The 23,814-nt window shown below is 35.7% G+C and overlaps 2 protein-coding genes across 3 annotated transcripts in view; one reads left to right on the forward strand and one right to left on the reverse strand.

Moving 5' to 3' along the window:
* THADA (THADA armadillo repeat containing) overlaps window positions 1-23,814 on the reverse strand; it is a 215,153-nt gene that overhangs the window by 169,964 nt on the left and 21,375 nt on the right. The gene's annotated exons all lie outside the window — the stretch shown is intronic.
* PLEKHH2 (pleckstrin homology, MyTH4 and FERM domain containing H2) overlaps window positions 1-23,814 on the forward strand; it is a 54,256-nt gene that overhangs the window by 10,938 nt on the left and 19,504 nt on the right. For both annotated transcript variants that reach the window (XM_053972841.1, XM_053972842.1), the window contains exons 3-17: window positions 6,075-6,137; window positions 7,159-7,308; window positions 7,755-7,838; window positions 9,350-9,431; window positions 10,955-11,137; window positions 12,482-13,470; window positions 14,464-14,539; window positions 14,987-15,081; window positions 15,713-15,857; window positions 18,054-18,190; window positions 19,277-19,387; window positions 19,650-19,736; window positions 20,219-20,377; window positions 20,643-20,723; window positions 22,928-23,107. In XM_053972841.1, the coding sequence (XP_053828816.1) occupies window positions 6,075-6,137; window positions 7,159-7,308; window positions 7,755-7,838; window positions 9,350-9,431; window positions 10,955-11,137; window positions 12,482-13,470; window positions 14,464-14,539; window positions 14,987-15,081; window positions 15,713-15,857; window positions 18,054-18,190; window positions 19,277-19,387; window positions 19,650-19,736; window positions 20,219-20,377; window positions 20,643-20,723; window positions 22,928-23,107 (2,622 nt within the window). The remainder of the gene's footprint in view (window positions 1-6,074; window positions 6,138-7,158; window positions 7,309-7,754; window positions 7,839-9,349; window positions 9,432-10,954; window positions 11,138-12,481; window positions 13,471-14,463; window positions 14,540-14,986; window positions 15,082-15,712; window positions 15,858-18,053; window positions 18,191-19,276; window positions 19,388-19,649; window positions 19,737-20,218; window positions 20,378-20,642; window positions 20,724-22,927; window positions 23,108-23,814) is intronic.

The following is a 23,814-nucleotide window of genomic DNA, read 5'->3' on the forward strand; positions in this document are numbered from 1 at the left end:
GAGGTTTCATTTTGTTCTAAAGAAAGGCTTTTGTGCTAAGCACAGCTCATAGGAATGAGCTGAGTTGCTAAAAAGGAGAAGGAAGAAAGGCTTGCAATTAAGAAGTGACTTTTGCCTACCTAGGACAGCAGTGCCAGAAGTTGCTCCAGTTAGAAGTGAACAGGATTGCAGTTCTACACATGCAGATTGTAGAACTGGTGGTCACCTGCAGAAGTGGATGTGTGTCTAGTTGCGGTGTGTACACGTGTATGCACGTGTGACATCAAAGAATCAAATTGTTTTTACATTCCCTACATTTGTGTGACAAAATAAAAAGGAATTGGTTACACGGCAGATCTGCAGATAAATGGTTGACAGTGCTTTCTTTGTTCATAAGAAATATTGTAGCCTTTTACCTGTTAATTGGTATTAAAAATTAAGAAGATGGGAGAAGAAAAACCATGGGTGAGTGCTGAAAAGTGGCAGCTTGCAAACTGCCAGGTTGTAAGCCTAAGCTGTTTTGCAGTAGTCACAACCTAGGCGAGCATTCAGGTGAGATATGAGGGAAATACAAGGCTGTAGTTTTCTGAATTTAATCCAGGTGGCAAATTCTTTATCTGATTTTTTTTTCATGTAGGAAATGATAACAAACCGTAAAATTTCATATACAATACATGCTTTGTAAGTAGCCTAAGGAACGTTTGAGTTTGAGCCCCACTGAGACTTAGCTTTTAGTATTAGCCCTTTTGGGGAGATCTGTGACAAAAAAGATGATTAGGGTCAGAAAGCAATTCTTCATTTTGAGAACTAAAAAACTGAGTTTCATATTGTTCTAGGGAAAAGCTGTTGTACCAAAATACCAATTTTTCACTGAAGGCATATTTAATTTTATAAATGCAGGTGGGTCTGAAGTATCATTTCCTAGATTATATAACAAAATGGATTTCTACTAATAAGTTAAATGCAAAGCTGTTCAGTTAAAGATGTCTCTCTAATTATTGTATTTCCTTTGGGATAAAAAAATCAGTCAATAAAAAACAAAGTATTTCTTTCCCAAGGCGTGTGCTCATTCCTTCTTTACAAATTATCTTCTTGTTTATTTTTCCTATGAAATGTTAGTATATTTATTTTACATCTCTTTTGTTTAGGTGTTTTGTATATATGGCTTAATTGGTCAGGTCATATTTTAAAGTTTGTTGTAACTTATAAAGATCTACCACTGTCCTTATAGAGAATACATAATACATAGAAGAGAAATGTCAAGGCAGAAGGAATAATGTTGGAAAAAATGGAGGAACATACCAAGTAAATGAGTTGGAGAACTAGGAGGAGTATTACTGTATTTTCTTAAGCTAAACTACTAGAAGAGAGCTTTTTGTAAAAAGAGTAAATCATGCTTCTAGAACAGTTTTACCATTGCTTTTAACTAAAAAATATATGCAAGACTTTAAATGATCATGCACAGCATATTGTAACACATGAAAACTGGTTGTCATCAAAGCCATTGAGCAGCAGATTACTTGCTTTTAAGAAGTACTGACTTTTCTTCTGGAAATGCAGAGATTTGTTGAAATATTTGGTCTAAACATAGGAATATAGAATAAAAAGGGTAAATCTTGTTCAGATGTAGTAGCTGGCAGGCATATTCTTCAAACCATTTATAAACTTTCCAAGTATCATACACACACAGAGAAAAACCTTCAGATCTTTTGTCTTCATGTCTTCTATTAGAAGGCACTTCTAAAATCTTTTTTACTCTATGTGAAAAATGAGTGTCTTCTAGTTGCCAGCCTCTGTGTATTCATCACCAGTTTATATCTACTGGAACCTTTGAAATACAGTTGTAGGTGTGTTTATCCCTCAATTGCTTCTCCTGTTTCTTTATTTATAGAAGCAATGATATACCCATGTCTCTGGTTTGGTAAGTCCTGTGTGGTATGAGGACTGGTAGTTCACTGTATCTAAAAATGGGCAGATTTACTTCTTTTTTTTTTTTCTTTTTTTTTTTTTTTTTTTTTTTTTTTTTTTTTTTTAATGGGGAACATTATTTTTCAGCCATAGATGGTTCGGACTTTTTTTTCAGATGATGAAGATTTGAAAAGTTGAAGTGCAAGGAAAACAACAGACTCTAAACATATAATTCTCACATCACTGGAAGTTCTGCATTTCATCAACAGACAAACTGTTCAGAAACATTAGGTTTTAACTCATTTTTTTCTTTTTAAAAACTCTGACGTATTATCAACATGGTTTGAAAGGCTTACAGAGAAGTGATGCTTTTCTTTTTGTTCATAACTGGTTGTATTTTTTCCTATATGTATCTCAAAAATATTTCTAAAAAGTCTGTGTGATACAACCATATTGTTTGTAATATTAAAAACTAGGAGGCACTATATTATGCACTGATTATATTGTAAATTTCAAACATGAATGGGATAAATTATGTTGAATATTGACTTGGGTAAAAAATAGGAGTTTGTTCCTATACATAACAAACCTTTTTCAGATTTCCAAAAGAAACTAATTACAATAATTTCATTTTTAAAATAAAATGTTCCCTTTAAAATTGTTAAATAGCTATTTCAAGTAACAGGAAAGTCATCACTTTATTGCTGTAGTTTCTCTCTAATACACACAACAGGAATAATGATCTCTACATATATGTACAAAAATGTAAGTCTATATACACATATATGCATACAAAAGGCATATTTTTTAAATTTGTGAGGGATGACTTTTGAGTTTATACCATTTGCTGATTTCATGTAATATGTGCTTTACTCAAATGCAAATTTCTTTACTTGCACAAAAATATATATGTTCAACCTTTCTGAATACAGCCAAGAAACTTTCAGGTCACCCTTGAAAAGGAATCACTTTATGATTTTCCTTTGTGTTGTACAAAATTCCCAGTGACTGTGAGTTGTACTTCAATGTCCAAGACCTCCAAGGCAGTACACCTCTGTTTTTATTGCTGCCATGTTTCTTCAAAGCATTGACTATTTATTCACATGTGGCATTTCTGTGTTCATTGTTTGAACAAAAATAGCTCAATTTGATGAGTGTCAGATGTAGAGTAGTTACTTCCTTACTAAGTTTAAAACCAAATCTATTTCTAACAATAGAAACTGTTTTCTATAATTCAGTAATTGATGCAGTATGCACTAATCTGTTTTCTGGAAATTGTAAGAGGATTTTTCACTTAAAGACAGAAGGAGAAAGTGCAGGTTAAAGTAGCATCTGTTCTTCTGTACCTGTGTTCTTTATGTCAATATGCATCTATTTTTTGTATATTTAAGACTGTAAAATAAAAACCAGCATAGATTATGACAGGAAATCTCTGAATTCTTACTGAATTTGCATCAATCGAATGTGGGTGACAAGAACAATTCCTTACAAGAGGTATGCTGAACTGGAGCATTCAGCATGTTGAACTGCAGAATAACATAGATTGGTTTTTTTTTTTTAACAGGAGTCTCCTAAAAGAAGCTGAAGACCCTTCAGAAATTTTGCAAATAAAATCTCACATTTAGTTATTGCAAGGAAGCTGACTGACATATCCATATTGTGAGACCACACAAGGATTCTTAACACACCTTCTTGAAACCTTCAGTAGTTAACTACTGAAGAGGCAAAAATAGACTTTGTTCTTCCCTTTATAATCTTGGAATGATCTTTCACTTGGTAGTATTCTTTCAGCTTCTTTGGCTCCTGGCTTTATGTTCATCTTAGCAACAGCTTTATTCATATTCTTTGTCCCAGTAGTCTACGTGAACAGATTATTCTGTTCCTAGTCCTGTGCAAGTGTGTATTCCTGACAAGAGGTGCACTGTGCAGTGTCAGTGCTCAGCTGTGGAAGGAATGTGGGCCTTTAGTGCACTGGATTCTCCAGGACTCAAGTGGTTGTGTAGAAGAGCAGCAGTACACTCAGTGATCATGAGATGCTGCTGGAGAGACCAGCTGTTGCAGGTTTAAGCCAAAACAGCTGTTTGCAGGTTTAAGCCAAGCTGGAGCTGGCTGTGCTGCAGTGGAAACTGGGTGAACTTGGCAAGCAACATTTTCAGGTTTTAGTTCCATTTATTAAATCTGTCACATTTCTGATACTGCCTTACAGATGAAATGACCCTAACTTATGAAATGTGAATTGCCAGTTGCTGCCATTCATTTCCAAATTGACTGGGAAAGTTGATGAACAACTTGCTACTCATCAGTGAATTTCACAACATAAATATCTAAAGTTTTCTGTCATAATATTATAATTTCTCTCACAATGTTATTAGTTTTCTGTCATAATATTAAGTCAGAACATTATAGAGTATTAGTTTATTATTAGTACCTGCACTTCCACTATGTTTAGCACAATGTCTTTACTGCAGTGAAATGTTAGCTGACCATATATTCAGAAGTAACCTCAATTTCTGAATCCCAACTCACTAAAAAATAAATGTCTCAAAAATGATATTAAAGTGTGTCTTGCAAACCAAACTTCTGTTTGAATCTAAAACTAAAAAGACAGATAGAAAGTAACCTTAGAAGTTGAAATTCCAAAAATGAAACTCCATGTTAAAATCTTAACATGAGGTCATTTAAATATGAAATTAAATATGTGACCAGAGAGGAACAAAGAAGGCTTATCTCCCTGTCCATCTGGCAAATGAATGACTAGGAAGATAATAGCCTTAGAAGTGTTCTTGCAAAACAAGTCACTGGGGACCTGACCATAACCATGTGGATTGTGAAATGTTTGTTACTCTTGTATCAGTGGTGTTGTGGTATTATTATAATGTAGACTTTGGGATTTTGTATTGTATGAGAAAGTATTAGAAGGTGAGTCATAGCTCCTTTTTTTTTTTTTCTGTTTGTGAAAATTCATTTTCTCCATTTTCAGTTATTGATTGATAGAAAATGATTACTCTGACCTTGTATGGATATGGTGCTAAAAGTTTCATGTGATTAGCAGCATAATCGGGAAGAGAAAAAAAGAGATGGAAAGTGAAAAAGAAACTGAAAAATGCCAAAAATTGAGTACAAACAAGACAGGATGAAACTGATTATTTTAAAAACATGCAGTAAACTGAAGAAGGAATAAATGGGTTTCATTTGCATTTTTTGCATTATATGCTTTTCTTAGAACAATTTTCAAGCTGAATACTGAGTACGGCAATGTTAATTATTTCATGTTTCATTCTCTTCAGATGAACTGAGGTCTTATCTACATATTTCTTGGGAACCACTAAGTCCTTAAGTCGTGGAATACCTTATGAACTTTCAAGTGTTACTTCAAACCAGGGCTTATTTTATAACAAAATTCAGCAAAATCAGACTAGAAGGCTCTTAACAAAACAAAATGTAAACAAAGGATATCGTTCTGGCCTCTTCTGTTCTGTATTGTTGGGAAAGCCTTCAAAATAAATCCTGTAAAATGCAGGGGTTTTCCAAGGCCCTGGGCAAAGATTGAGCCCATGATTCATTAGGCATCACTATAAAGTAAGAGATCAGGGCCTTCCCCTCTTAGAGGTGACCTGCACTTCTTCATGGACACTGGTCTCTGTTTTCATCCACTGCTGCTGTGGAGCACCTGAGGCCACTGTGTCCCTTCTGCCACATCCTGCCTTCATTCGTGCAACACTGGAGAAGTCTGGGACAGACCTTGTCCTTGTCTAAGTGTATTTGTCCAAAACACTAAATTTGTCAACATCAGAAGGATTAACAGCCAAGTTCCCTCTACTCTTGCCTCTTTTGGAAAGACATGAGGAAAGTTTCAGGACTATTGTCAGAGGCATTTCTACTCTTGGTAGCAGGGGAGAAAAAGCATTGTGTCATATGGCAGCCAGATAATTAATTATGAAGAAAAGGTGTATATATTTTTTTTTGTCTGTTGAAGAGTATTTACAATGTTTTAATGCAGTCATGATGGTGAATTCTTTTCCCAGTCTGACACACCGTTTATCCTTTTATTTTTATGCTCCTGCCCACCATGTGTCCTTTCCTTTTTCAAAACAGACCATGAAAATTTATTTTTCTGATGAGAGGCAGAAGGTATGGCCATTTAACTAGGCATGGCCATTTAACTGTATGTTTTTATACATCTACAGATGCAGCAGCTTGAGAAGCAAGTTATAGATGCTGATTGTCAAGCAGAGAGAGCGTTTCAGCAGGTATAAATGGAATAAGTATCTCCACTAGCTGTGTGCATGTGGTACTTTAATGAGATGAAATTCAAAAAATTGCTCTAAGTACTTCTGAAGATTGAGAAGAAGACAGTTTTTTTTGAAGTCTATTGATTTGTCTTAACAGAGAGTTCTAACACCTTTCTTTGCTCACTATTTAGTTCATTTCAATAAAGTCAAAGCTAACATCACAAATCAAAAGTAGATACATGGAATGAGCTTCTTCGTTGATGCGTCACGAGTCTTTGATATATTATGCATGTGGAATCAAAAGGGAGAGGAAACAATCATCTGTTTTAGAAGATCTATAAGAAAAAATCAGGCTACCCAATACAGCCTCTAAATAAAACTGTTCTGTGTTGTTTGTTCCTCTTGTAGAAGTTACATCATTTAAAGAATGAGATCGTGGTTAAATATTTAACTGAACTTGCCTTTTGATTCCAAATGGCAGACTTAAACTACTGCAGACATTTTATGAACATATCTCTGGTATCCCTGAAACATTCCTCATATCTTACTGTGAGACAGATAGAAACTGAAAATTTTAAGACTAAAATGTTCATGTACTAATTTGGAGTTAGAAAAATATTCCTGACTACAAGCCAAGTATTTTTAAGCAATCTTTTAGAATGCTACCGATAATTTGCTGGGTTTTTTTACAGTGTGCAATTGTTTATTTATTAAAACATTGTTTACAGTTCCCTGTAAGTAAATTGCATTCTTCCCACACTGGTGTTTATAAAAGCTTCTGTGTTACAAAACTAGAAGCCTCTCAGATAGTAACAGAACCTGTGTAAGATCTTCCAGTGTTTTGCCAGTCCTGTTGGTATTAAATGAATAGGGAGATACAATGAACTATGGGGTGTCTTCTCAAATAGGCTTCAAAACTTTGCAGGGTTGTCTTGAATCTTAAGTGTGGAGGCAATTTTAAGTTTATTTTGTGATTAAATTACTACCTTTAACTTGGAGTGTTATGTTCCATAAACTTTTATATTGACTTCCCAAATAGGTGCAGATCATGGAAGAGAAATTAAAAGCAGCAAATGTTCAAACAAGTGAATCAGAAACCAGGTTGTATAAGAGATGTCAAGATCTGGAGATCCTGATACAAGATAAAAATGATATAATACAAAAATTGGAGCAACAACTTGAAGAACAGGTTAGGAATAATGGTGTTACAAAAAGAAACATCAATTGCCTTTTTAATTATACAAAAGGAAAATAAAAATTTAGATCAATGGATGACAGAAAAGTTTAGCATTATTTCTGTTGTTTGATTAAAGAGGTTCCCATTGGAAGTATATAATTTGAATAGTGTTTATTCCTTTTCAAATTAAGCTCTGGCTTCCACTGAAAGAACATGTGACCTTTAAGAGGGGAAAGATGATATTCCTGTTCACTGTCCCCCCTGAAGAGCTTTCATTCTTACTAGAGGAAAGAGGAACAGCAGCCTCTGTGAAGACCCTATTCCTCATTTTGTAAAAATCACCATGTATTACCCAGGAGCCTGAATTACTTCAAGTAATCTTAGGATTTGTGTCTGAAGATACTACTCAAGCAGATTATATACTCAATGAAAAATATGCTTATGTCAATTTTTTCCAGAAGCAAATAAGACTGCAAGAAGCAAAAATCATAGAAGAAAAAGCAGCTAAAATAAAAGAATGGGTGACAGTCAAGCTTCATGAGGTATAACTCTTGCTACAATTCTTACACAGAAAATGTAATGGTGTGACTGGGTATCCCTTAGACCTTTTGGCTGTTAAAGGCCTGCCTGCCATAGTAAAAATTGCTTCCCAGTTTCATTGATTTTATAGTTATTTGCTGGAAAGAGGAGAATTGAAAACAACGGCACAGAAAGTAGAGTGTCCATGTCACCTAAATTCTGATGTCTGATTTGGTCAGCCAGTATGATCTGGGTCCTCTGTCTGGAGAAAGGATGCAGCACTGCTCTCTGAAAGGTCAACTTCTCCACTAGTTGAGAGAGCTTAGCTGGCAAAGTGAGCTTATTCAAGCAGATGCCTAAAGTGTGAATAATCCCCAGAAAGCTGACCAAGCCTGCTGGGGCCTGGCAGAAAAAAGGCCTTGATCATTTTTTATTTCACAATGCCCACACTACCCTTAGTCATGAATAGTTTCAGGCACACCAGCTCTAGTTTCAAGAGACCAGTTGTCTCCCTTTTTCCTCTGCTGTGGTAAGATAACCATGTCTCTGCCCTGCCTAAGGCTGCCAGCTTTGGGGTGCAGCTGTGCTTTCTCCTCCCTGGGTGTAGAATTTAACATTGCCTGTAAATTTAAAATCTTACTCTCTTGTAGTTAACTGGAAGTTATACTCAAGTTGAAAAACAATTAAGTTATTGTTTTTGAAGTAAGAAACTAGAAGGTTCTTACATAAAATACTTTTTTTGTCTGTGAGGGCTGAAGTAAATTATTTCGAAATAATTTAATAAAAATGCCATTAAATTTAGCTAAAATTATAATGAAAAAGTTTGGACAAAATCAAGTATAACTCAAAGTATTTACTTACTCTTTATGGAAAATCTCAAGCTAGCTTCACAGATATGACTAAATGTCACTCAGTGGGAAGTGGAATTGCTGGCTCCCTTCTATGTGACAAGGGATACTCAGATTCAAATCTGTTTGCTAATTTGGAGCAGGAGTTTGAACCAGCATCTTTTACCTCCCAGTGGTGGGCTACAGCAGTGGGTTGTTGGTTTTTTATTTCCTGTACAAAGACTTTCGCTTTGTATAAAGTTTGTTGGCACTTATTTTTTTTTTTTTTTTTTTAATTTTTGCTATGGGATGGTAAGGAGGCATTAGGACCAGCCTTCCCTCTGATTCCTCTCCTCACTCTTAGTTTTGCAAAGTGGCACAGGAGTTTGTAATTCTAGCCTTCTGCTTTTATTAAAAATTCCAGGTTTCTTTTTCTCTTATTTATTAAGGATTTTTAAAGCAGTCATGGGTTTGCTTGGTTGTGACAATGATTTTGGCAGAATTGAGCCATGAGAATCATTGCAGGGAATTTAGTTGTTCAGAATAAAGAGATGCCTAGACTGGTATTTAGAGAAGTAGCAGAGAGGAGATTATTATTTGAACTAGCTCTATCCTTAGATAAGCAGAAATTCAGAGAAAAGGTAAAAGATGTAATGACTTTAAGATTTGTTTCACCAATGGATGAGATTACATTTATATGCTTTTAGTTAGAGGTGGAAAATCAGAATCTTCGCTTGATCAACCAAAAGCAAACCAAAGAGATGAAAACAGTACAATCTAAACTGCAAGGTAAATGTACAAATCTTCTGAAAACTTCTCTCTATATGGCATATTTCTTTCTATTCCCTATTAATGTGTGCATCTACATGGTTGAAAATATTCTGTCTAATCACAAAGATTTCAGAGTATGAACTGACATCAGAGTGACTGTACATGAAGGTGTTAGGAAGGAATAATTTGGTTTTATGCTGAAAAGACACACAGACAAGGCACAACTGGTATCAGTGGGGTGAATGGGTACCGCTGCTACTTAAGAGGTTCTGCAAGTAATAAGATTTTACTGGATTTAGGACAGGTCTTTGCTTTCACTTCTTTATAGCATAGGTGGTCATAAAAGTGTTAAAGAATACACAAATGTCAGTCTGCATTTGCTTTTTTTAGTGAATGGTCAGCTGGGAATCAGAACTCCAACCAGATATTTTTAGTTACTACCTCTGACTACAGCGATCCAAAATCTTAATTCAGACCCAGTATCACCAGGTTCCTCTTGAAATGGGTACAGTAAATTTAAAAATCATAAAGTGTAAATAGAAAAAGAGGAATATCCCCTCCAAGGAGCATTATTTCATATTGATCAAAGGTGAATTTTATTCACCACCATGTTGCCTGTTAACCAATTTTCTTAAGTGTATGTCTGAAGGTTCCCATTCTCCTCTCCATACTTGGTTGAGCTGACAATTTATTATCATATGAAAATTTTGTTAATTTGCTGACTAGCCCTCCTTTCTTGATAATGTATCTTACATATACATGTAAATACGCAGATACTTAGAAATCGTGTGTAGAGGAGTGTGTGTGTGTACACACATAATATATGAAAATACAAAAATTTACAAATTCATATACAGTATAAAGTTTTTTAACTAAAATGCTCTTTTCTGTTAATTAAGAAACTGGATAGTTTTGCTTCTTTGCTATCTTTTGATAAGTAGCAATTACATACACTTCTAGTCATTCTCTTCTGACAGATTTATTTAAAGGCTTTTTGAGACCCTGTAGTTTCCAATACATAGTTACTGAAATGCCCAAAAATATTAATAAATTTATTACCATAAATGTATCCATGCTGATGACAGGCTATAAATTATGAACACATGGTACTGTTTTAAGCAGTTTTACAGGTAGGGTAAGGGCCTTTTGTTCCTGGATCCGCTACAGGGATTCTTATGAACAAGGAGGACAGATTTCATGTTCGAGGCAGTTCATCAATTTCTGCTTTCACTTTCTTTTGAAGTCCTTGTCCATACAGACCTTCTAAACCTGGTAACTTACTCTTCTGTATTTCCTGTGAAATTGTTAAAAGATTTTTTTTTCTTTCTATTGTTATATCAGTTTTTCAGAACTAGAAACATTGCTCTGGGTTTCTCCTAATATGGAGAGATGTCAGGTAGCTTTTCTTTTTCCTATAATAGATTTTTGTTATCTTTTTTCCCTAAATTTTAGTTACATTAAAAAAAAACTTTGCACTATAGAGTAAAGAGACGAATTGTTGTATCTCACTAACACAAGATTTCTGAATTACTATTCTTCAGAAGCTACTGGTAAGAAATCTGTTACTTCAACACAAAAACCTGGAGAGTGTCAGCGACTAAGCAGTTTGACTTTTGGATGCTTTTCAAATAGAGCAAGAAGTCCTCAGCTGTCTCCTAAGCTTGAAGAAATAAGCAAGGCTTCATCTAAAGAGTCAAACTACCCTGAAGGCAAAAACATGCCAGGTACCTTGTCATCAACACTTTAATTTTTATTCTGACATAAGTGGGAAACTAAAATCAACAACTCTGCCAGTGCATCCAAACCAGCTGTTTTCAAAGTGCATACCAGTACTGTCTCCCTCTCCATTGCTACTTTTCTATTACTAGGAAGAAATCATCCTGTTGAGCACTACAGTCTCTGTAATACCACTAATACATTATCTGGCAGTATGAAGAGGCTCTTGGGTGCTTTGGCTGTGAAGTAAAGATGTGGTTGTGACCTTTGTTGTTGCTCTGGTCCTTCACTCAAATCCCTTGTACTGTTTATGACTTCAGTATTTTCTCCATAATTAATCATGGTATCCAAAATGGCAAGCTGAGGTGTTTTGAAAATCAGAAACTGAAAGAGATCCTATGAATATTTTGTGTATTTATATTACAGCAAGTTCATTATGAAGGTGGCTATGTATTATTACTTCTGTTTTTACAGAGGAGGGAATTGAAGTAAGAGTGATTTTTTTTCAAGAGAAAGGATAAGACATAGAACCATAGGCTTGCCTAGATGGAAACAGATAATTTTGGGGACTTCATTACTTTAATGTGGGTGAAATTAAAATCTTTGTCTTATTCAGTCTACTTTAACTTCACACAGGTATTTAACACAGACTTTTCCAAGTGTCTGTGTAGAAAAACCCTAGTTCTTGCATCCAGTTTAATTTGGGAACATGCAGGCCTCACTAACATGTTGCAAGCTATAGCTCTCTTTTTTAAAACCAGGTAAAAGCGAAGAGCAGGAACAAAGCTATTTTTAACACAGCGTCTTTCCTGAAGTACTTTCCATGAGACTCTTGTATATTTTAAGCATTCACCATGGGGAATACAATAATAGCTTCCAGAATAAATGTCTGTGTATAAACACTGTAGAAATGCTCAGAATACTTGATTTGTTAATGAAAATCCTTTCTGACAAGCTTTATTAAACTTTAATTTTCCTTAGATATAATAAAGCAGCTAAATTTGTATGCCCTCCTAAGTAGTTGGCTTTTTGTTAGTTTTGTCTGTTTGTTTTCACACATACTTGGCTTTAAAATATGGCTCCATTCTGCTTATCTTTGTATTTATTGACATTTTTAGTTCAGCTAGTAACATGTATTACAGTTTTTTGGCAAACTTAATTTGCATTCAGTCACATTAAAAAATTTATAATATTTTTCTTAATGTTTATTATTTACAATATTAAAAAAACATATATGTTCTCATGCATTTGAAATTATTACCTACTTGCTACTTGCAGGCATGATGACAAAACCATTTATCAGTCAAGTTTGCTAAAGTAATTTTCTCATGTTCATTATACTTCTCCTCCAGAGAAGGATATCCTGGAAACTACCTTTGCTGGTCCTGTACATGAGACAAATAAAGGTCAGAAGTCATTGCAACAAAGTTCCTCTGGTTCAGAGCAGAACAAAAATGTGAGAACAAGCTGCTCATCCAAAGACATAGACAGTGACATGTCAAAGAACTCATGCACTACTGGGAGTGACTGGAGCTCAGATGAGGATGGAGGAGACAATAAAGGACTGAAATCCAGGTGTGCATCAACTCTTTCAAGCCACACATCTGAAGAGAACGCAAGGTACAGTAGAGTGGGAAGTGAAATGTATTTGACAGCATCTGATGACAGTAGTTCTCTCTTTGAAGAAGAGAGTTTTGATGTTAAGAGGACTCAGCAAAAGAAGCTGTACTCATGGCAGCAAGGGTCCCAAAGAAAAGGCCTGAGTAATCTGGGTGGAAAGTGCAACTCTGACTTCATAAGGAAAAAGAAAGACCAAGATAGTTCTTCAGATGAACTGAATAAGAAATTTCAGTCCCAGAGGCTTGATTATTCATCCTCATCCAGTGAGGCAAATACCCCAAGTCCAATTTTAACTCCTTCTCTAACAACCAAACACCCAATTCTAGCAACTTCTGCAGGTTCTCAATGCACAACTCCATCAGATTTTCCCTCAAATTTGCCACATCCAAAGTTAAGAACTCCTAATGTCTTTAGTGTAAATTCAGTGTTAGCAAAGAAACACCTAAGCCAGCCCCAGCTGAGTTCCGACAGAATGTATGGTAGAAATAGAAACGCCATAAGCATGATCCGTCCGTGGAGACCTCAGGAAACAGACATAGATCTGGTGGATGGAGAAGATACTGATATTTTAGAGAAAATGGAGATTGGCTGTGATGAAGGAGTGTTTACCTATGACAGCACTGAAGCACAAAATGCTGAAGCCCAGGAACTTTGTGATACGACAAAAAAAGGTGCTAGCAACAAACCTCCAACGCCTCCATTACATCGATTTCCTTCCTGGGTAAGTGTGCTTATAGGTATTTTTCCTGCTGGCAAAACTAACTTATTTTCATTACTCTCTTCTGTGGTTTTTGTTGCCTCTATTTTAATTACTTTCGTTTATTGACAAGACAGGGCATTACCTTAATCATAACTACAAGCTCAGAATTTAGTTTTATTTTCAGCACAGTATTCCTGCCACTGAAAAACATAGTCTGTATTTTATAGACAAACCCAGTTTTTTTTCATGTGACATCTAAGTTATGTATGTCTTTTTGAGTGTATCCAAGGATGTAATGCTTATGACTGCATTTATTTGTTTATCTGAACACTAACACAGCCCAAGAACGGTGGTGTCAATGCCCTTGCTGTAACTACTGTACCACTCACAATCTAGACAATTAAGTTGACAGCAGACAACTACAAATTTCAGAAGTAATTGATCACATTTCCAAGTAAAATTTTAAAGCCACTAACATTAGGATATTAACATAGATATTAATATGTCTTACACAAAATCCAAAATTATCTGTGTCAAGGCTCACTAGTTCTGTGGTTTCAGTGTCAGAGATTTATTAATTAATAATTTATTAAATATGTTTATTAATTATTATTCAGGAATAATATATTATGTAATAACTTCTCTATATTTTAGTGAACTTTTTGCATTACACATTTTGCTACTGTAGCCTTTTAATGCAAAAATGTTGTCTTCTAATGGCATTTCTCTGCTTCTAACACACAATATTCCAATAAAAACATTCTTACTATAGCTTCTTTGGCACCTGATAATAGTATTTTTAAGAATAAGTTACTTACATTGTATGAAACATGTCGAAAAAGGCTATGGCTATCAGTGTACAGCACAGAAAAGAAGGATGCATTTTTCAGCTGCTATTGACAAGGTCATTTTATTAACCATAGTTGCACTAACGCAAAGACTAGGAGGCTAAACAGAACAAAAGTAATTGTTGTGTTTTAATTATCTACTATCAAATCCATTCTGCTTGTATAGGAAAGCAGAATTTATGCTGTAGCCAAATCTGGTTTAAGGATGTCTGAAGCTTTCACCATGGAATCTCTTAATAAAAGTAAGTGGTTTAGCTGTTCATTGTCCCACCAACAAAAGTTCTCTTATGGTGATTTGTGAGCAGGGACCTTTAAAATATTTTTAGAAAGGTTAAGTTAACAGCTGTTTAAAACCTAGAAGGTTATCTTTCCATTGTCTTCTGGTACCTCTCATCTTGACTTTGTGCTGAATTTGTACTTTGTTCATTCCAGTTTACTTTGCATTTCACTACTTTGAAGAATCTATACCAGGCACCAATTTTAAAAGGGCCAGTGTTCATGACTGCAATTTTATTTATGTCTTTAAAAGCACTGTAAATTTCAAAAAGCTATAAATCTCACATCCAAAACAGTTTAGGAGTTTGTTTGCTTTTTATAGCAGTTATACAATGCAAAAAATATTAAATTTTTATTTTGTCAATTGGAGGGTGAATAAGGAAGACAATTTATACAATATGTTGCTTTTTTAGATGCTGTTTCACTAACTTCATGCTCCATATCTGGATTATACACGTCTCTGATATATAAGAACATGACCACTCCTGTCTACACCACTTTGAAAGGGGTAACGGTATTACTGTTTAAAGAAAAATTTTAAATACCATTAGGCTTCACATCCAGGAACTTGCTATTTCACATTTGATAAAACCATGTCAAATATGTTGTAAGTTGATGTATAGAGATCAAAGACCCCCAGAAGTAATAGAAATGTCAAATCGCTGGGGAAAATACTGCCTATAAAATGTCACTGGCCTAGGTCAATTCTTCTTAGGTTCCTTGCTGATTTTTTTTCCAAAGGCTTGTTAATTATTAAGCAGAACCACATGGTGTTCAGTGTCATAATTAAAAGTGTGTGTATGTGTAGAAATGTCTTTGTGTCAGTGCCAAAGCTGTTTCTAGTCATACAGCCAGCAGTCAGTAATCATAGCATTGTTTGTCTTCTGGCAGCCTTTTGTGATTTGGAAAGACCTATGCCTTGAGCTACCTCAGGTTTCTGTTTTAAAGCATGGGTGTGGCTGAGTATACAGAGGGCAGAGGGAATTCAGTTTCATGTTAACATTTTTGTGCCAAAACTCACAACCCAGGCAAGAACAGCTTTGAATATTATGAAGCCAGCAGAGCCCTGCCACAGTATGAAGGAAATGACTGATACCCTTTATGCAAGCTATCAAAGGATGCTGTGTTCATTTCTGCAGAAAGCAACTCAAATAAGCAACAGCCCGTTTCTAGATGAGTCGTCAGGATCTGAGGAAGAAGACAGCTCTCGGTCCAGCTCAAGGACTTCCGAGTCTGATTCTCGAAGCAGAAGTGGTCCAGGCAGTCCTCGGGCTATGAAACGAGGTGGGCGAAACCATAAGAACAAGTAACTTCTGGGAACTTTGGAAAACCAGGCAGTTTACATTATTTTCTTAGGAATTGATTTCTTCACTAAACAGTGTGGACTTGTAAAATCTAGGCTCTCAAAGCCCACATCTATTACTCAGTGAGAAGTAAAGACTGTTATAGATGGCTTTATTTTTATTGCTGTTATTATAAATACCTTTTTAAGGTATTAATCTTATAGCTGGCTGTTGTCATGAAGGAAAAGTGACTTCTACATTTAAAGCAAGAAGCACCATTCTATCTATACTCTGTCATGCCAAGGACTTCTGTGACTTTTAACTGTAGAAAAATAAAAATGACATAGAAAAAAAAAATCGCCATCAGAAAGAAAACACAAATATATTCAAGTTTATAAAACAATTTCATGTGATCAGAAAGCAGGTGAGAAAGTCCCCTCAATAAATTATTTGGTTCTGTCACCTCATGCAATAGAAGACTTTTTTCATTTTTACAGTGATTGTCTTAAGGTCCTGTGCAAAGATTTAGTTAGAACACTTGAATCTGGTAATGTCCTGTGTTTTGTGGAAGACAAATCTCACAGTTCTAGGTGACTGTGTTTTCCATCTGCAAAATGGAAATAATATGCTTCATAATATTGAAAGATACAGTCCTTCCTCATTAGGTGACATTCTCAGTGTCACATCTCTGTGAGTTTTCTTCACTGCGTAAACCAAGGGAGACCAAGATCCCAGTGAGGCCAAATGTTAAGATTCCTCATTATATATTGCTTTAGAAATGCTAAATAACATTATTTGGTAGTCTCAATTATACATGCAAAAATCCCAGTTACTAGGAACTCCATTCAGTGAACCTGCAGGAGAGTGACAGAGCCACTGGTCCCACTCAATGTTTTCCAGTGGCAGCCACAGCTGGAGTCCAGTCCTGTTTCCAGTGATGTAGCTTTCCCACATTAGTGTGAAAAGGACCCATAGATTCTGCTTCCCAGCAGCTCCATCCTGCTGAGCAAAAACCAGTCTTATGGCTGCAGACATATCTCATGTTACATGCTTGCACAACAGGAAAGCTAAATTTGGGTAATTTAAAAGCTGGTTTCACCTGCACGGTTTCACCTGCACTTTATATCTGTGTCTGTAAAATGGAACCATTCCTTTTGTTCATACTTTCTTCCCATAAAATAGTCCTTGCATTGTTTCCTGTGTGGAAACCTTTCTTAACCACACACATATGTACATGTCTTTGTTGGTATTACATTCTTTAAAAACCTAGGCAGTCACACATTTCACCAAAAGCATGATTAGCTCTCTGCAATTTGTTATGAAAGATCCACCATGAGAAGAGAAGAACCCACTCTGAAAGTCTTGGTGGCTTACCAAAGCAATAAATGAGAAAAGCCTTTTTTTAAGAATAAAATTGGCAAATTAGTTGGGAAATTATTGAAACAAAGGGAAAAAGGGTTCTCATTTCAGTTTTGGAGAGTATAACCTTGCAGAGTGTAACACTAGTCTTACAAAAGAAGACATTTGCATGCATGAAAATACTTCTGTAAATGAATGAGGGAGGAGTTTGAATTTTTATTACTGATTGACCAGAATTGAAAGCAGGGTGCATTTTTTTTTCAGGATTAAAGCTCATAAACTCTAAACCCCCCCTGAAATATGAAAATCAAACTTACAGAAAACCTTGGTATACAAATTCATACTGATTGCAAAACACAGTCACCTACAGCTTCAACACAAAGCAGATGTTGAGTATGACTTCTTAGAATGCAAGCAGTTGCCTGAGAAATCCGGATGCTATAGTGAGTGAGAAAAAGTGCAGGGGAAAGGTTGCTTAGTTTAATTAAAGATCCTGGTGTTTTTTTCTAGACAATGAGTATGATTCATGGCACTAACTCCCTCCTTAAAGAAGCTGTCGTAATGTAACAGAAGGTGATAATATACAGAAGACTTTTTTTGTTGTTCCTTTTACAAGGGACTTTAACTGTTTAATTATAAATAAAATGAGGATTAGCACCATGCTAATAGTTCAGTGTGCTGATATTCTAAAAAATCCTTGGTTCCTGATGGATTTATGTTGATACTTATGTTTGCCTGGAGATTCTATTCAGATGTTTTTCTGCATGGCTATTCTGATCTCAGTTATTTCTAAAGTAATAAAAAAATATAAAGAACTCTCTTTCTTCTTTTACCACAGGTGCATCTCTGTCTTCTGTGACCTCTGAAAGTGACTATGCTATTCCTCCAGATGCATATTCAGTAGATACAGACTATTCAGAGCCAGAGCAGAAACTTCCTAAGACCTCATCCTCATCTAGTGATAATGGAAAAAATGTGAGTACTGAAGTTCTGTGAAGAAGTGCACCTGAGGTACTGTGTGTCTATTTATGTTCAAAGACTGCTACCAAACCTTTTCATTCAGTCTTGCGGACTCCCAGACTGCCTTATGAGTACAAACAGCAAAATATATCAACAATGTTAGCCAAGTAAGACTATAATCAGTGAAGGAAAGTGGAAGATAATTCTAAGCTTTCCTATATAATGAAGGAAAAATAGGTCAACAACTCTAGAATACAATTCAAATTACTTGAGATTTCCTTTCTTGGAACCAGGTGTGGTACCAGATTGCATATGAAATACTCAAAACAGTTTAAAATTATTATTTGAATAGTTAAGTAAATAGAAGGGCATTCCAAGAAGGAGCTGATATCATCAGTGGAAATCTATGTGCAGTAGTAAGTTTGTATCCTTTCCTCATACAGGGAAAACATCAGAGAAATCCTAGGTAGAGTAACCTGTGAAGACAGGCCAAAGAAACCAAACCATTATGAGGTATTGGTCAGCCTCCAGGAGCTTTTTAATGGCTTGTGTTTGTAGTTAGTGTCTTAACATACAAGTGGACTGACTACTTGCTGATGAAGATTATTTTAGGCTTTCTTCACAGAGCAGAAGTGTGAACTCTGTTCTTCAGATGTACACACTAGAGGTTTGTTTGCGAGGAGATCAGAATTACAGTGCTTTATATCTGGTTTTCAGGTTAGGACCTCGAGTTGGGAAAAAAAATAATACATTTATCTTTTATTCATCTTGCTCCTTGTTTAATATAAACAACTAGAAAGTAAAATCAGAAATCATCATATTCTTCATTCTTTTCTGTAGTTTGGGGCACTTACTCTCCTTCATGTACTATAACAGTAAGTAGGGATATTCATTAGTTATCCCATGTGCATGACATTGGTCTTAATTGATGCCTGTAAAAACGTTGTCCTTAGATTAAAATTTTCATCAAATACTATAATTATTATTTAGCATGCTTTTAAGTCATTAATATATCTCTCTGTGTGTATTTATACCTATTTCTGAGGGGCAGAGGTATATATGTGTATCTAACCACTTTTTATCTAACTTCTAAACAACCAGGAACCTTTGGAAAAATCTGGGTATCTGTTAAAAATGGGTGGTAAAGTAAAGACCTGGAAACGACGGTGGTTTGTGCTTAAAGGAGGTGAATTGCTATATTACAAATCTCCAGTAAGTACATGTAATTTACCTGTTATTTTGTATTATATTGTTTACTGATAATCTAAGGCTGTTAGAAGGAAAAAAAAATGCACTTCTGGTTTCTGAGCTGTTAGAAAGTAATTCAGTACTCACTTCCTCAAGAGGTGTACAAGGTACACACTGTCTAACTAGAAAGTATTTATCAAGATTAATGTTTAAATTAGTCCTATATTTATTTATTGCTGTTTGTTAGTAGATTTAAAATACTCTTTTTCCATTATTTCCATACCAGAGTGATGTTATCCGAAAGCCTCAAGGTCAAATTGAGCTAAATGCATCCAGCCACATTGAAAGGGGTGATGGAAAGCAAACAATTCAGGTGCCTACTTATCTCCTCTGTTGGTGTTTCAGCATTACCTCCATCCTTGTTGCAGTGGAAGACCAAGTGTGGATTTGGAATTAAATAATCAGTGCCTTTCATTTGAAACCAAAGAATTGTTTCAGTGACAGAAAATATAAAAAGGCCTACCTGGAGTGTAGTTTGTATTGTCACAAAGGATCATCACATATAGGATAGAAATAAAGAGAGCAGTTGTGGGGTCAGCCACTGGGGTAGAGAGAATTTATGTATTCGAAAGGAGAATTTTCTCAACTTGCCGTCCTGGAATGTCCAAGATAAAGATTTAGAAAGAGTCTCTCTGCTCTGTCTGGACATGGAATGTTTCATTACTAAAAAGCAGTTCAGGGAAGATAAGTTCCCTGAAGTTGTGAAACTACATTGGGTGGTGTATGTTACAAATCCCACACTGTGAGGTCAAATGTGTAAATTCTTGAAGCTCAGGTCTCTTTCTTACTACACAGCTGACCACAGAGAAACGGACATACTACCTGACTGCAGATTCCCCCAATATCTTGGAGGAATGGATCAAAGTACTGCAGAATGTTCTTAAAATACAGGCTGCCAGCCCACTCTTTGTACAGTCTGAAATCAAGCCAGCTATGAAAGGATTACTTACAAAGGTAGGAAAACACTTCTTCCTCCAGTCTGCTTTATTCCAACACTGTTTAGGCCAACACTGGCCTTACTCTGGTACAGATAAGCATCTCATCTAATGCTCTGATTCGTATGCCCTTAATAGAGTTACACAGTTTAAATTTCATGTCCAGTAATGTGGATAGGAATTTTAACCAAGACATGCATTCCCAGTATCACCAAAGTTCAGAGATTATGAAAATAGTCAGTATTTCTCTGACTGTGATTATTACTGATGTTCTGTAATTACAGGTGAAACATGGATATTCCAAAAGGGTTTGGTGTACCCTAGTTGGAAAAATTCTGTATTATTTCCGTAATCAAGAAGACAAGGTAGGTCCCTTTCTTGTTTCTTCAGAGAATGTAGACTTTAAACAGAAATCTACAGCTTTATTAAGGTACAGTTGGCCTTGGCATTATACACAGATGGAAATCTTGGAAGATTCTGTCTAATAGCCAGCAATCAAGATCACACCCATTGGTCTCTTTCTACAGGATGTGATACATATTATGCATGTTATCCCTAGCTGAAGGGGGACACTGGTTTGCCTGGAGTTCAGGTATCCCTTTCTGACAGGCTTCAGAAAAGACCCAGCTGTCACGTAGTTCTTGAAGCAGACCCTTTCTTATGTATCTTGCAGTGGGCAGTGACTTCAAGTTTCAAGAATGTAAATGTTCTTTCTGTCCTTCAGTTGACTTCCAAATCGTGTTCTTTGGTATGTCAGCGTATGTCCACAGTGCTGCAGGAGCTAGGACACTTCCTAGACACGACTTTCACTTCTCCCATTGCTCCCAAAGCATTGTATTTTGTCACCAAGAAACATCTTTTTAATGGAGGCAGGTCGGAAACAGGATTTTGAACAGTCCACTGAGCCATTACAAAAAAAATCAGTAGAAATTCTCATATTTGTACTTCTGTTTTTGAGAAGATAATCACACTGGAGTCAGTAATTCATAGCTTTTGTGAAGAGCCAGTTTTTCCCTTTGTCATCCTTTCCTTTTACAGCCATTTTAAGCCTCAACGAAACCCCATTTCTAGAACTGTATGAATAAGATAGCAGTAACCACCGATCAAAATATTTTATTTTAATTACTCTTTAAAACAATGTAAAACAGGGTTCAGGAATCAACTGGCTAGAGTATAATCTCAAGCTCATCCTACAGAGACATTAAAATTAACTTACAATTTCTCCTAGGGAAAAATCTCTACGTTTAACGTATCTGAATTTATATATTTTTACCACTGAATATTTTGGCATTTTAGCATGCTCTTTAGTCAAGAATTTTGCTGGATTCTTGTGAATATTTCCCTCACATCTGGAAGAAGTTTAGCTGCCCTTTTAAAGTAAAATTGAAACGAGTTTGCTAACTTGGAACAGAATGAGAATTCAGCTTTTGTAAGCAGAATATGTATGAAAAGTTTTCCAGAGCTACTTTATTTCTAATGTTCAACAATATGCTAATTAAAATCATGTTTTCTGTAGCTGACTGTGGGCAGAAATAAATTACACAATCCGCAGTGGTTAATACAATAATGGAGTCCATTTAATTGACCTCCTTTAAAAATGGAATTCAAGCTAAAAAGCCAGTCAATTGTGTTTTAGTTAAACTTGGTGAATAAATCAATCTCGAGTACTTACATGTGAAACACCACCTTTTGATTCTCAGAATCTTATCTTACTCAAAAAGCTGAATGCTTCAGAAGCACTACAGAAAATACAAATCACACATCATTTTTTAATCCTTACCTGTGGCACTGTGGGAAAGGAGGGAGTTTTGTGTAGAGCAGCCAGTCAGCCTCTCTCAGTCCTGTCACCCAGTTGTCAAGAGATTTTATGCTATGTTTATGTTTGTTGAGGCTTCCTGTTGATAAGGGCTATGAAATAATTACTTCTGTGAAAATTTCCTCTTGAATGGCTTTTTTAGAGAAAACATTTTCTGCTAAATGATGCTAACTACATAGACATCTCAACACTGAAGCTCTGAAGCTCAGTGAAGCTCTGTGATCTCTCAGACTGGAGAAAGAAACTAACTAGAAGGTCTATCACACAAAAAAATTACCTTTTGAATTTAGAGTATGAACAAGCCAGATACATCAACAATACATTCCTGTCCTCTAAAGCAGCAAGATCATAATTAAAGTTCTAGGCCTGACACAGGAAATTTTTGCTTGGAACCAGGTCTGGGAACTCTGAAGAATGACTTCTCTCACCCTAACATACATTTATTGCATTAGCTATGTACAGAGGCAGATCTGGAAAAGAATTTTTGAAAACCTCATTTTCAGATGAGGTTTTCAACCTCAGGCAGATATCAGTCTCATTTTGCTCTCTGCAACATCTGGCTTATCAGACATTCCTTGGCAGGACTGAAAATAAGTAAATACAAGTGGGTACGGATAAGGGTTCACATTTTAATTTCTATTTGTAGAATAAGAAAAAGTTGTGTAAATAATAAATATAATAATATATAATACAAAACCAGTGTGCACTGAAACAAACATTACCCTTCTCACCAATTTTGATATTTACTTTTAGTTTCCTCTTGGTCAAATCAAGCTTTTTGAGGCAAAGGTTGAAGAAGTTGATAGATCCTGTGATTCTGATGAAGATTATGAAGCCAGTGGTCGCAGTTTATTATCAACCCATTACACTGTTGTTATCCACCCCAAAGACCAAGGACCCACTTATCTTCTTATAGGATCCAAACATGAGAAGGTAATAAATGGATATTTTTATTGAGTTTCAGTAGCACATCTATGAGTATGGTGTTGTGATTTGAATATTTCTTGAGAAGGAGAAGGATTACAAATCACCTGGCTTGTATTTTGATGTCATAAGGAGAAGGTTCTGCTTTATTAACATTGATCAGAGTTTGTCTGCAAATCAGTGCTAGTGTAGGTAATCCTTGTTAAAATATACAAAAATATGCAGGCTTGCCTACATAGTAGACTTTGCTCACTTACAGTAACTTGTAGACAGAGCTGTAGCTGAGAGCTTACAAGGTACTGGTATCCATTTTCACTGACAAGACTAACATAGCACAGACTTACCCTACTGTGGTAAAGGAGCAATGAGAGGTGGGGTTAAAACCATTTTTATTATTGTTGCTTCATTCCCAAGTAATCTTGTAGACCTTATTTTGCTTTCTGGACTTACCCCAGGTTAGCAGGGTCTGGCAGTGATAAAAAATGATTTATGTAACCTTTTGGAAGAGGAAAGGAAGAATGCCCTGATAATTAGACACGATTTCTGAGGGTAAAAACTTTTGGAGAGCCCTGTCCAACCTTCCTTGCTTAATATTTGTAAGATAGAGACCATGAATGTGTGTTTATTCAACCAAAGTCAAACTTCTTTGGGCTTCAAAAGGAGTGCATGCTAGGGTTTCAAGCTGAGAGCAGAATCCCGCTGAAGCAGCTCCTTCC

The sequence above is a fragment of the Vidua macroura genome, chromosome 3, assembly GCF_024509145.1.
Source record: "Vidua macroura isolate BioBank_ID:100142 chromosome 3, ASM2450914v1, whole genome shotgun sequence".
NCBI classification, from domain to species: domain Eukaryota; kingdom Metazoa; phylum Chordata; class Aves; order Passeriformes; family Viduidae; genus Vidua; species Vidua macroura.